At 41.5% G+C, this 14188-nt stretch overlaps 1 protein-coding gene across 2 annotated transcripts in view; it reads left to right on the forward strand.

The window, feature by feature from the left end:
• The window catches only part of PARN (poly(A)-specific ribonuclease), a 61432-nt gene extending 50303 nt beyond the window's left edge, over positions 1–11129 (forward strand). For both annotated transcript variants that reach the window (XM_082064767.1, XM_082064768.1), the window contains 3 exons: positions 2463–2652; positions 8543–8733; positions 10213–11129. In XM_082064767.1, the coding sequence (XP_081920893.1) occupies positions 2463–2652; positions 8543–8733; positions 10213–10265 (434 nt within the window). In that variant the 3' untranslated portion in view covers positions 10266–11129. The remainder of the gene's footprint in view (positions 1–2462; positions 2653–8542; positions 8734–10212) is intronic.
• Positions 11130–14188: the final 3059 nt, after the last annotated feature.

The raw sequence follows: 14188 nt of genomic DNA on the forward strand, positions 1-14188 counted from the left end.
TTCCTGGCCACAAGGGCCCAGTGCTGGCTTATGGTCATTTATTTTATGTATGTACTGCGGGTCTTTTACATACACAGTTCACTTGCGTATTTGTGTATTTACTGAGACAATGCTCTCCGTGGCCACCCATCAGGATTTTGCTCTGTGTAAGAGTAAGGACTTGATGAAAGAGCATCCTTGTCCACTTCCCTCGGGGATCGCTCAGTGTCACTCGGCCTGTTCACAGCTCGCCTTATAACTGGGGAAGGTGCCGATCTCTAGATATGCTTTTCCTAAAATGATGTGCAATTGCTGTTATTCTACTAGGAGACAACTTTGTGGCTGCAACCAGTGTGCTGAAGTGCAGCCTTGTGGTGGTGGTTATGAGGGCAGGTCTGTCGCAGCAAGATTTGTCTTCTCTCTTATGATTTAAACAAATAAGTAAATAAACCCCCCTAAGTTGTCTTTAGTTTGTTTAGAGTTCGCAGAGCGTTCCAGCAGTTCGTTTGATGTGTTTGCAGTGCAGAGCCATCTCACGGTGTTTGCTTTGCTTGGCACTATGGGCAGCATTCATCGAAAGATGAAACTTTTACAGGGGAACTGCTCTTCAGTTCAAGAGCATGCAAGATTCATTTATCTCTGTCGCTCCTTCAGCTGCTCCATATGCCTTCATTTCAGTTGTTCGAGCAATATATTCAGCATATAACTTTTTATATTAAATATATTTACATATATGCATATATTTGTGTATGTGTCGTGTGAATGGGTTCCTATAAAATGCAAGAGAGCAAAGTTGTCTTTATTCAAAAATATTGACTCTTACACAGATTTATTTTAAAATAGTCTTTAGGCTGCGCAAGGATGATTTTCCCCCCATTAAATACAGGCTGGGTTTGTAAGGGAAGTAAAGGGAAGACCCATAACTTTGGCTTTTAGTTCATAGCAAAGCAAATAATGTGAAATGGTTATTGTGTTTTAACAAATCACTGTTTATCAGATGATCCATGGTAACTATGTGCTTGATTTTAGCAAGTGAAAACATGCTTGAGTTTAACTAAACAAACGGTCCCGTGAGGAATGTCGGCTGGCACGCAGGAACCGCAGGGAGCGCTATTAATTCATTCATGATGCCTTCATGGGCAATAAATACACCGCTCATTCTCACAAACACATCCAGGAACTCCACAGTTTGGAACAGATCTGAGGGGTGTGAAGGGAGGAATGCAGAACATCTTGCTTAGTGCAACCGTCTCGCGGGGCCGTTCATCATAATCGCTGGTGTCTGTTTGTGGCATTAAATATACAAAGCTGTTGCTGAGTTTTATGTGTGTTTGAAAGGCTTTGCAGCAGCATCTGTGTGCCGTGACTGGTGGTGCAGGGATTCACTGCACAGCCAACATGCAGAATAGATGATTATCCTGAAAGAGGAAAACAAGCAGATCTGCTCACCTTCCTCCCTTTCCTGCATTGTGCTGGTGGAACGTGCAATTTGCAGTGGAGGCGATACAGAATACCTGTATTCCAGATGATAGCACTTCACCGTCAATCCCAAAGTTGGATACACATCTGAAATGTTAACAAAAAGGTTGGAAACAGATAATAAAATCAGAATTTTGTCTCCACTACCATTATGGTATATTAAAATAACAATCTGGGTGGAGGGGGTTTTAATGTTCTATTTGAGCTGGTTTCCCGGTTGGTTTCCAATCGGTCCTTTGCGCGGGTGGTGCTGCGGGCAGCAGAGGACACCAGCTGACAGCTCGGGTTGCTGATTCACGGCCCCGCGGTGGCTGCGGGCCAGCCTGCCGCTTGGGAATGCTGCTCGATTGCTGCTCTGCGAAGGCACTGAAAGTTATTTCTTTATGTTTTGAAGCAATTCTAATTTTGCATGGACAGAAATCCTTGTACCTTGAACTCGCCGTCTTTTTTAGTTGAACAGAGACCAAACATTAGATACAAGGATGGACCAGCTGGGTATTAGTGAAGTGCTGCTTCCACAGGTATCTTGTGCAACCAAAAATGCAGCTCCAATAAGCTTATGTTTCACAGCAATCAAACAGAGTTTTGGCAAAGGCTTCTCGATGTCGTCTTTTCCTGGCAGACTTGCAAAATAAACCTGCTGGGTTAAGTAATGAGACTAAAAGGGAAAAAATCCAGGAAATCTTTTCTTGCCAACAAGCAATCTGGAAGAGGGTTACGGCTGAAGAATTGATGGCTTCTCATTTAAAAGAAAACTCTTGAGTAAATTTAACCCCTTTTACATGAAGTCGAACTCTGAGAACTGTTTGGAATACCTAATTCAAATGTAACGTGAATGTAGGCGAGTACAGTGTTGGGTTTTTTATCACTAACAATGGAAGTAGAAGTTATTTATATGAACAGAACAAATAACTTGCTGCCTTCTGCTTTTCAGATGATTTCGGGAGAGGGCCTGCTGTCGTTTCACAGTGGTTTGTGTGTAACATTGCTCTTCTTCCCCGTAGCTGTAAACACCAGCAGATATGCTGAGAGTTATAGGATCCAGACATATGCAGAATATGTTGAGAAAAAGCATGAAGAAAAACAGGCAAAGAGAAAATGTACAGAAGACAGTTGGAAGGAGATGGAGAGAAAGCGGTTAAAAACTCAGTGCACACCGTACCTTTCCCAGAGCCGATACTACTGTGTTAACAGGTGAGACTTTTCCTGCATTGCCAACTCTTGTAGTTTTATTGTGTTTTTCTTAGCAGTCCGGCAACTTTCAGGTAGTTCTTAACCAATAGGTGACTTTCTGTATGCGTTTCTTTGCATATAAATCAGTAGCGGTACCTCGGCTGTCACGAGATCGTAGGTGAAGGAGCAGATGGAATTTGGTCACAAATGTGATTAGATGAATCTTTAAAATATTAGGATCACGAGGGCAGGTCAGATCGCGGCTTCTGAGCTTGGTGGAGCAGCACCATTACTTATAACCAACAGAAAATAATTATTGATTCATTTGGCACCTCTGCATGGTTTGTGTCACCTGGAAACTTGGCTGTCATCTTACACCCCTGCAAAAGCCCTCTCGGTGTTTGGCTGACTTCCCATGGTGACAATCCTGCCCCAGAGAACGCAATAAATTGTCCCTTTCAGCAGTCCTGATGAAATCATCCTTCTGCTCCAGGAATGGCAAGGCAAATGCTAATAACCTGCATGGCTTTAAGTTTTTGGAGTGAAACTTGAAAAGGGTTTTAGTTCATTATTTAAGGACAAAATTAAGTTGGGAGATGCCAGGTTTGATTCTGGTGCAGTGTGACGCTGTGTGTATCTCTTGTTCCATTTTTAGCCTCTCATATTAATGACAGGTTTTGGACATGATGGGAACAGGAGGCTCCTTTCTCAGTCATCTGTGGAGCTGAGAGCGGGAAGAGTCTTTCCGTGTTAATGTAATTATATAATGGACCTATTAAGTTATTGCCATTCTTTCCCCCCTGCCCCCACTCCAGATTCGATCAATTCTATATAAAAATAAACTTCAATGGAGTGCATGTTATATTTCTGTAAGGTGATGGTTTATGGGGTTTTGTTTGGTTGGTGTTGGTTTTGGTTTTGTTGGTTGGTGGTGGTTTGTGTTGTGTGGGTTGTGGGGTTTTGTAAGTTTTATTTTTTATGTATTTTATTTACCTGGTTAGTCAGACCAGGCGAGATGGTCATAAAACCACCACTGAGGCCTTTCTGCTTTATCTTTCTTGGGAACGCTGGGATGAGTTCTGGCCGTCACTGTAAATGCTGTCTGTCATCTAACAAACATACTAACGTTGTTCTGTTCTTCTCACTTCCATGAGCTTATGATTTGCCTACTTGCAAAGTTAAATGCAGGTGTGTATTTTGGCAAGCTGTCAAATTTTGTCAAGGTGGGAATTCTAAATGTGCTAGAGATGTGTTTGATACCTCAAAACCACATGGAAGAACTGGGTGATAAAATCCCTGTGAAATGAAGTTGGTTTAATTGGGATGTTGTACACAGGAGAACTTGGGAGTGAGGTGAGGAGCTCTGAGCGTTGTCCTGGTTTACATGTGGCTGAGGTTTAGCTCTACAATCAAGTCTGTATTAAGTAGTCCAAAAATACTTATCACATCTTGAGTTGACCGCAAAGAAAAAGTCCTGGTTGTATTTCTACTGGAGGAAACAGATCTCAGTGAATGTTGGGTTTTGGGCATCTCAGATTCTAGAGAGATGGTAGGAGTGGCAGCTTATGGTTTGAACCATACTGTCGAGGTTTGATTGCGGGGTGACAATCAAACCCTGGCAGATGTATTGTTCACCTCCTCTCCTCCCCCCTTTTGCCCCTCCCTCTCCCCCTTCCCACTCAGCACAGGCAATTGGGAGGGAAAGAAGGACAGAGAGAAGAGAGCTGGGAAAATTAAAAATGTTTTACTAATGCTACTGATAAGAATAGAGAAAATAATACAAAATATACAAAACCAATCTTGGAAGTCTCAGCGACTGCAGAGCCGGCAACCAAAGTCCTGGACTGGACTCTGCAGCCAACCGGAGCTGGATTCAGTCTGTCACTGGCCTCAGTTCGCAGGGACGACTCGCAAAGTCCTCTCCTAATGTCGCCATAAGGAAAAGGGAAAAAGGAAATGAGATCCTCGTGATCTCCCACTTTTATATGAAGTATCAGGTGAATGGGATGTTATACTCAGTTGGTCAGTTTCTTAGTCACCTGTTTCTCGCTGCCCCTCTCGCGAGATGTCCATCCATGCTGATCAATAACTTCACATTCCATTGCTGTATTCACCAAAACATGGATCTGGTTCTCCAGGAAAATGCAGCTCATATGAAGCTTTAGCTGACAGGCAAATTCACTAAAAGAGAAACTTGTTTTTAACAAAACCAGGACACATACACAACTTCTTCTAAGATACACTTTGGAAAACAGGAAACACAGAAAGTTTCTGTATTGTTATCTCAAAAACAAGTTGGAGGACTGCCACAAATGTTTAACTTGGCAAATTGCTGAATAAAACGTTCAGTTAATTCTTTAATTAAAATCATGATACGCCGCAATGAGTTGTGTGCCTGAGCACTTCATCTCCTTGAAAATGTTTCATCTGTTTTTTTCTAGTGTTGTAAAATTCTACAAGAATCAGCCTGTAGATGATCAACACTTCGATAGCCTTGGATAGCAGCCTTGATTTTGTTGATACAAGTGTAATCTGGTTCGGTATAACATGGAACCGCAGACCTTGTGGTCTCTCAGTTCACTCAAGATGAACATTTTCCTTTTGTGTCCAAAGATATCTCAAAAATATTTATCTTTTTATATATTATATGTAACCATTTTATATAACATATCATAAATATTTTTATAAAGCAATCAGGACATATGTGCATGCATATGTGTATAAGTTTGTCCAGATGAATATCTAATATGTAGTTGAGCACTCAATACTGTGATGTATCTAGCAGCTGATCTCCTATAATAGCTTCACGTTACTACATCCTTTATTTATTTATTATTTAATAAGCTCACTGCATCAGTCTCTGCCAAGGAGCACAGCTGCAGAATAGCTGTTCCTGACCATGGTGACAATATATCCTGGCTACTTTTTCATTCAGTAATGAAGTTGTTGGGTGTTTCGCATAAGGAACTTCTGTCTTAAATTGACAGATTGATAAGTATGTAACAAAGGTTCTTTAATTCTGTCTTACTATAAAAATATAGTCCCATATGACAGAGGAACTTCAGAAAAGAGAGTATAATAGTATTAGTAGCAGCCACAAGGTAAAACCACTTACAGTTAACACAAACCCCTCCCATATAACTTGTTGCTGCTTATTAGTTTTAATGGAAATACGACTGATTGTTGATGTCCGAGAAGCAGAGGAAAAACTGATGCATTTGACAAAAAGTAGTTAATAAGATCCCCTTCTCTAGAGCTGTTCACTCTTCAGAACACACGTCTGGAATGGATGTATTGTACGGTATTGGATGTATTATACGGTATTGGATGTATTATAGAGTATTGGATGTATTATACATACCGGCTGTGTTGTGCTTAGCAAATAACTGCCGTCCAGCTCTGCCCTGACTGTTCCATGCAGGGTTTAAAATCTTTTCCTTAGCAAAAGAGCATTAAACCATCGCGTGAAAAATCCAATAGAGTATGTTCTATGTAAAACCAGATATCCTGCTCTCCTTGTAGTTATTCTAATTTTCCTGATCATCATCTAGGAAGGAGTAAAATAAGATAGGGCCAGTGACAAAAGACTTAGAGTAGGATTGAAGTGCAGGGCAGTGAGAGGTCATTTTGCCTCAGGGATGCTGTGGCCGAGGCCACGAGTGCTGCGTCTGCTGCGGCACCTTTTGCTGAAGATAGTTTAGCCCTTCTTTGAAATGTTCGTGTGTTTCTGCTGATGATACATTTTTTACAGCAGTGGTTGTTTATAGTGGTTCATTATTAAATAAGGATAGAACTGGGAAAAGCTGAGTCATTAAAGATGCGGATAATAAATACTGCAAGCAAATATTCTGGCATCCTAATGTTATTTCAGATTTTACCTGCTCTTAAACTGAAATAACTGATTTTTATGATGGGTCAGTAACTACTCCTCCCCTCAGTGTTGTTCTAGGTGGCAAGAGAACACCGGGTTTATCTTTTGTTTAAATGAAATTTAATTGAAGAGGGACATCTTATGTGTATATATATATATATATATATCTCCAGGCCAATTCAAGAAATAAACAGTTATTGATAATAAATTACATATGTTTTGGATTTTGTGCTGCTGGTTTTTGGTGGGGGGGGGTTGTTTGTGGTTTGTTTTTCCCCCCCCCCTTAAGGTATATGCAGAAAGAACATAAGGCCTAAATTGAATTAATTTATTTAGCACTTGGGTACACGGCTAAATGTGCAGTGAAGGTCAAGAACTTGTTTCACTTTATTTCCAATAATTTCTCAAGAGTCTAGGTTGAAAACAAAATAAATTCAGTCATAAGACCTTTTGAAAAGGAGCTGTTTCCTCCAAGGTCCCTTCTAAGAGTCAAGAGCTCGTATTATGTCTGAGCAATCCTGGGATCGTCATTTGTGGCTCCTGAGTTTTTTTTCCTTATGTATATTTCAGAATATCTTTCCCAAAAGTAGAATTCCTACAAACTTTTCTAAAGAATATATATCAAGTAGTTTTTCATTTTCTAAATGCTATTTCTTCACTAGACCTTTTTCCTTTCCAAGCCTCATTTTTGCCCGTTGTACAATCCTGCAGCGTGGCCGGAGGATAAAGTCCTGTCCAGCTTTTAGGCTTGCAGCTTCCTACCCATGGGAGTGACTTGATTTGTGAGAGACCGTGCGAGAACACGGTGTGTGACCGTGGGAGGAAACGCCAGCTATTCATCCCAATCAATGCCGCTTGTGCTCCTACAGTGGAAGCAAGAGCATGGGGCGTAATCACGCATTTCATGTTTGTTTATTGCTTTTGGGCATCCCAGAAAGGGTCTGGTTTAAATTGCAAAACGTTCAGCTGCAAACATTCCTCTTACAAGCCAAAACTCTACAGCCAAATGTAACAGTCCGTTAGCTGAAACCTTATTGAAACATCGTCATTCCCTGAGATTGTTGATCAGGAAGAAAAAATAAAATAGCTTGTAAAGCTTTGTTCTATAACATGGTATTAATTTTTATTTAAATAAAAGAATAGAACATGGGTTAGATGCATACAGCCCTTTTGTGTGGTTTTTAATGAAAAGCTAAAGGTTTATAATTCTAAAAGTAGCCTTTTAAAAAATCAGTTGTTCTCAAAGAGCATTAAAACAGACATTTAAGTAGCTGATACATACCTAGAAGTTTGTAATGGTAACTATTTTTTAATTAGCCCCTTTGCTACTGCATTCTTTCTTATACTCCTGCTAATTTGATTTTAATATTGCAATTTGTCTTTCAAGGAAACTTAAGAGCATTCCAGTTGAATGAAAATCTCTGCAGTGTTATTTCAGTGAATGCAGAATGAAATGGAGCTCCAAGTTCATCTTCATGCTGTATTAGTCAGGCTTCATTCAAATCCTACCCAGGAAACGAGTGTGCAATTTTTGTGCTTTTTACTTTACCAGCCCATTGCATGGTAGGACTTTTCACTTAAAGACATGATTTACAGTTTATTATATGGAGCTTGCTGGTTTTCTCTACCTTTATGTAGTAGAAATGCTTTTAAAGTGCATGTAGTTCCAGCAGAGAGGATGAAGTCAGCAGCAGAAGCCTTCATATCCAGACGTGTGTTCGAGGCTTAGCAGTCGTATATAACTGTGTCTATTGAGAACGCTTTACAGGAGCTTTCAGAACTAAGAGAATAAAAATTAAAGTTAAGCGGGTATAGAGAACAACTTTAATGACATTTGAGTTGAGTGATCTCATCAGAGTAGTAGCTAAGCCTGAGACACCTGTAGGATGAAGGAATTTTATAGTTAAGTCAGATCCACAGATAATGTAATTTCATGGTACTCTACTTACTAGAGTTTATTCTACTACCTTCATAGGCATTTAATAACTACTTAGTAGTTATTCTTGACTTGTTCATAAGCACATTTCTTCTACAATTCAGTTTTACAGCTACCAGTACAGTGGGAAAGAGAAGCATGAGTCCCATTCAGGAAGAAACAGGTGATGATATGGAAGAAGGAGAAGGCCAAGACCCGGAATATGAGCAGCCAGACTCCTGTGCAGAGTCCCTTCCAGACTGTAAGAAGAGAGCCAAAAAGTTCAAGAAGATGAAGACAGAACAGGTTCCAGCAGGTGAGCGCAATGTTGGTGCACGTGGTGCTCAGTTCTGTGTCAAACTGCCCTGGGCCTGAGCAGAACTGCAGTTGTGCTCTTGAATGTCTTAACTTTTCTGACTTCTGTGAATGTAACAAGTCACTGTTGTAAGTTATTTTGCAATAAGATATTTAAACTGAAGATTGCACCATAAAATATTGTAAAAACAAAAAGCCAAAAAACCACCCTGTGGCAAAATGCAAACCCCCCTCTCTCCCCTCCCTCCTTCGCTATGGAAGGAGCAGACACATCTCCCTCTCTCTGCTGCTGGAGCCTGACAGCTGCTTTTGTTTGGCCCCAGAGCCCCTGGCCAGGGCTGTTAAGAGACAGGAGAAGGGAGCGCAGAGGTGCCAGGGAGCTGCTGGGCACCTGTGGCCACTGTGGGGGATGTTTGGAAGCGTCAGGGGCACCCACAGCCAGGGTGGGGGTGCAGAGAAGCTTCTGGAATGCCCACAGTCAGATCTGATCAGGCTATAAAAACGGGATTCCCGTGGAGACTCCGCCCCTTGCGCGGGTCTCGTGGAGCACGAGCTGAGCCGCTGCCGCCAGGAGCCTACCTGCTGCCCTCCAAGCTAATTAAGGTGCCCTTTCAATTAGCACTTTATATATACTGATAGTATTGCACTATCAGCTCTTACTTACAGTTATTTGTGATATAAGAAATTTCTGTAGGTTGAGGAAACAACTGTATTCGTCAGGGACTATATTTCCAGAGCCTGCCAGTTGTTAAAGCCTGAGGAGTCTCACTTGCAGGAGATGCAGACTTTGGAAAGTGGAAAAAATAGTATTGCGGCCTGTACAAAAAGAGAGGTAATCAAATAACCCTTGGTCACGTGAATTTCAACCTCAAAAGATTTAGTTTTTATTAATCTATTTATTGTTGATTCCATTTCAACTTTTGTTAGTAATTTTGTGCAGAAGTGGATTAGACAATACTAAAAAAAATAAGTCATATGTTTAATTATTGGTCATCTGGAGTGCTGCTAATATTGAAGTACATTCAAATATTAATATTAATAGCTAAAACTTCATTAAAGTATCTGCTCTAGCTACTTTTCTGCAGAAAGCAGGATTGTATACCAAGCATCCTTTCTCCTGATTTGGTTGGGTAAAATCTTAGCTGATTCAAACGCTGTGCTGGGAAATTGCTTTGTCATGTAGTTCAACTACTGTAATTCCAAGTAATTGCACAATATACATTCTGTGATTCTGTGTAATATAATATTTACCATTTGGGTAAAAAACTTGTCATTAATCTTATTTTTTTTGTACTTACTCATAAGCAGTCTCATTGTTTCCCTTTGTAAATATTTACTTGCCAGGAATGCATCTGGAGCCTCACTCTAAAGGAGAAAACACATCTTTCTATGCTCTGAAATATTAAAAGTATTCTTAATTTTTATTCTTTTCAGATTTGTATATTGAAGTCTGTAATATTGTTCCGTGACTGTTTTTCAGGAAGCCTCACAAGCAGTTCCACTGGAATTTTTGAAGTCCCTGAAACGTGGTAGGAGACAACTGCCTTAACAAGTGGAATGGATTGAAAGCAGTTGCGAGAACAGCCCTCTTGGAAGCCATACTTTATTTAAATAAAGTGGTGTTAACAAAGCAGTATGTGTCCTGAAAATCAGTTTAATTATTTTAAACTGTTTATTGAACAATCACTGTCAATTTTACTTGTGTGTATATTAACCAGTCTATGATTCGTTGTTGATCATGTGAAGTCCTTGCCGTCGTAAGTGATGTTAGAGTTCAGAAGCGAGACTCCAGTAATGTGGTCACCTCCTTGGCATGCTGGCTGTGAAACGTACCCCAGAACTGCACTCGTCCCCCGCTCGGCTGTTCCCTGCGCTTGAGGGACAAATCTCCTCGTCCTTCACTACTTTTTCAGGCAATATCAGTATGCCGTCAGCATTCTTGGAACAGGTAGAACCGCAGTTTCGCATATTGCTTTCTACCAGTTACTTTATCTGGAAAGCTTTGTTAGTTTTCCATTCTCTACCCTCCTGCCTCATGCAGCCAGGATTCTTCTAAATAACAACTTTACAAGTACCTTATCCTTTCAAAAAACTGTAAGTTTCTCAAGCATTAATTTCCTGGTGGGAGGTAGTTTTTCTTTGTTTTCACATCTGTTGCTGTTTTCACTCTTAAGCCCTGATCTGTTTCTTCCCTCCTTCTTCCCCAGCTTGTGGGGTTTCTGTAAGAATGTTTTTTGGTACCTGTGACAAACCTGCTAACTGCACCAGCCCTTTATTTGTTTAAAAATGGACCTGAATTGGTAGATTTCAGAAAATGTTTGATATTTAACATTTTTGTATCATGGAAATTTAAAAGATATGTATTTCCATAAAATGAAAATTAAAGACATTTTCTTAGGAACTAGTTTGGCTTGTTTATTAGCTTCTGAAATGGTTTTAGTGAACTCTTGTTTTTTCTTCATAATATAAGCACTTTTTTTGTCAGCCTGTGATTAGCAGATCCTTTTGGTCCATGGATTAATTTCAAAATATTTGTGAAGTGTAACCAAGAAAAGCAAGCCTGTTGTCAGAAGATTTCAATTGCTATGTATTTCTCTTGGAAAGAAAGGAAGAAAGGAAGAAAGAAAGAAAGAAAGAAAGAAAGAAAGGAAGGAGTTCTGCAAATCAGCGAGTTGGAAACTGTTGCTGTGGAAGAGCAGAATATTAAGAAGGCTTCATCAGACTGTATTTACATTAGAGTGGGAACCACTGTCGTTTAAACAATGCAATAACCTGTCTGAAGGTATGCCAAGATTTGTGGGTTTTTAAATGATTGAGAGCGCTATCTTGAACTTGCATTGCAAAGGGGGAAATTTAAAGACTATAAATGTTAAATGTTGGACTAATACCAGAAGTAGTATAATTAAGTTGTTGGTTTTTTAACAGCAGCCATATAATCACATTCTCACACTAAAATGTGGGAAAGGAGATGGTGTTATTAGTGATGCAAAGGCAAATTAGTAACTGAATTCTTCTCTCAAGGGTCCAGAGACTTTTTCTTCTCTCAGTCTCATGAATTTAGGAGTAAATACTTAAACCACTTTTATCTTGAGTATCCAAACCTAAAAGAAACTCCCATTTTAGTTCTTAGAAGATAAGCAACACTGGAAGAAAAATTGTATGAAGCATTCATCTTTTATGGAGATGATCCAGGTAACTTAAACGGTGTTCTATCCAAATGCTGGGAGGATGTTACTAACTTTATATCCTAAAGAACGGGCATAACATGATTTGGGAGGGAGCCAGGAGTCATGACGTCAAAAGGATACAAAAGAATTGATCGGTGTCAGCAGTGTAGGTGAACAGGCGAGGAAGTCTGTGCTCAGGGGCTGCAGGGGCCTGTGCTGCTGCAGAGATTCCACCTGGAGTCGTCACTGTGAGGCCATTGGGATCTTCACGGCACCGACTTCATCTCGAACAGTGACACAAAACAGGGAAAATACAAGTGTTAATTGTATTACAGTACAATCACTTAAAAACTTGGTTTTTTTTAGAGTAGGCCTTGGATATCCCTCTCTAAACTACAAAGGTTAAGAGATACTCCCAGTACAGAAATACCTTCCTCCCCTCCCAAATAGTAATTTTGAGGAGCAGGATGTAATTTACCTGTAACTAATACTTCTTAAGAAAATAGTGCTCTTCCGTTTCCTAGTCCTTACATGTGTTTGATTTTTCCAGTTAACACCTAGGTAAGCTAATAAAACATTGACTGGATGCTGGGCTATAATATTTCTAATACTAATTTTAGGTGGAGAACTGTCAGTGACAGGTGGTGTCCCTAAGAAGAAACTGTCCCCATTTATACCGCATGAGACCTCATTATTCCGTGGGGTTTGGTGCACGTCAGTTGAAATGAAATCACTAATTCTAGAAGGGAAAGAAGGTAGCTTCTTAAATTAGATCCACGTGTGTTTCCTAATGTACGTTTAAAATATGTACGTAGAATTTAGATCTTTGCAGCATTTGTTGCCGGAAAGCAAAGCTGTCATGCTCTGCATGGCTGGAGCTCCCCGGGTTTGCTGAACTGTTCTGAGCATGGCGAGGGGCTGAGAGCCTGTTTCAGGACGGGAAAAAGTCAGATGCATCAGTGCAATACTTTGAATTAATTTTTGAAAATCCATTCCCTTTTTCTCCCCAGAGGAAAGGCGGCGGCGGGGGGGGGGGGAAGATCCCACACATCCGTTCACTTTTGGAGCTATTGTTTTGCTTTCTATTTAGAGGAGCAGCAATGGCTGCACCTCATTCAATGTCCTAAGCAATTATGCCTGGCCGGGGCCAGACGAGCTCTGGGCAGGAGGACATTCTTCTGTGATTCTGTGACATTCTCATTCTTCCGCGCCTTTGACTTTCGCTGGGGCTGGGACAGTGTGGCCCGTGCTCTCCCCTCAGGGCCGGGCGGGAAGGGGCTCGGTCTCCCCTCAGGGCCGGGCGGGAAGGGGCTCGGTCTCCCCTCTCCCCTCAGGGCCGGGCGGGAAGGGGCTCGGTCTCCCCTCTCCCCTCAGGGCCGGGCGGGAAGGGGCTCGGTCTCCCCTCTCCCCTCAGGGCCGGGCGGGAAGGCGCTCGGTCTCCCCTCTCCCCTCAGGGCCGGGCGGGAAGGGGCTCGGTCTCCCCTCTCCCCTCAGGGCCGGGCGGGGCCGGCTGAGGTGGCGGCCGCGGGCATGGGGGAGTCGTGCGGGGCAGGGGCCGCAGCCACCCTTAAGGGTTCTTATTTCTGCCTTCCAGCTGCGTAGAACCGCCAGCATTACCTTGCTGTTGGTAGTACCGAAGTGCAGGGTTTTGTTCAGCAGCTTTGCCGCCGCTGTGGGGAAGGTGCTGCTCCTCACCCCTGCCCCTGTGCGGGGTGGGTTTGGGGGGTGCTAAGGGGAGTGTTAGAAGCAACAAACAACAATATATAGAAGGGCTGGAAGTAGGGCTGAAGAAAATGAGGAGTTTCCTAGAGAAAAAGAATTTTCTGAGTAACGTCGAGGAGAAAAATGAGAACTCGGGAGTACAGAACTGAATGTGAGAAGATGTGAAGGAACAGTGCGCAGGAACACAGGGAGATCCAGCTCAGCAGGCGGGTGAGGTAGGTGGGCTGAAATCCACCTCTTCAGAGGAATAAGAATATTTATTTGACTGAAACCTAAACTTGGCAATGATAATTTATCAATGGTAATAGAGTGCTTCGCTGTTTGCGTCAGAAAGGAAGTTAAACCTGTGTTTCAAGTAATAATTTTCAAATCCATCTGAAGCATTTATGGGTGAGAAGTATTAACTTGTGTCAGATTGACAGCACAGGGTATGGGAAGTTGCTGGTAGACAAGAAATGTGGAGAAAGAGGTAATCATGGAGCGTAGAGTAAAAGAAAAGAGCGTGAGTGTTCCTGTAGTGTGGATTTGAAGAGGGACAGGCAAGGGAGAAAGAAAAATCCCATGTAA

Source organism: Streptopelia decaocto (assembly GCF_964273445.1).
Source record: "Streptopelia decaocto genome assembly, chromosome: 13".
In the NCBI taxonomy this organism is placed as follows: Eukaryota; Metazoa; Chordata; class Aves; order Columbiformes; family Columbidae; genus Streptopelia; species Streptopelia decaocto.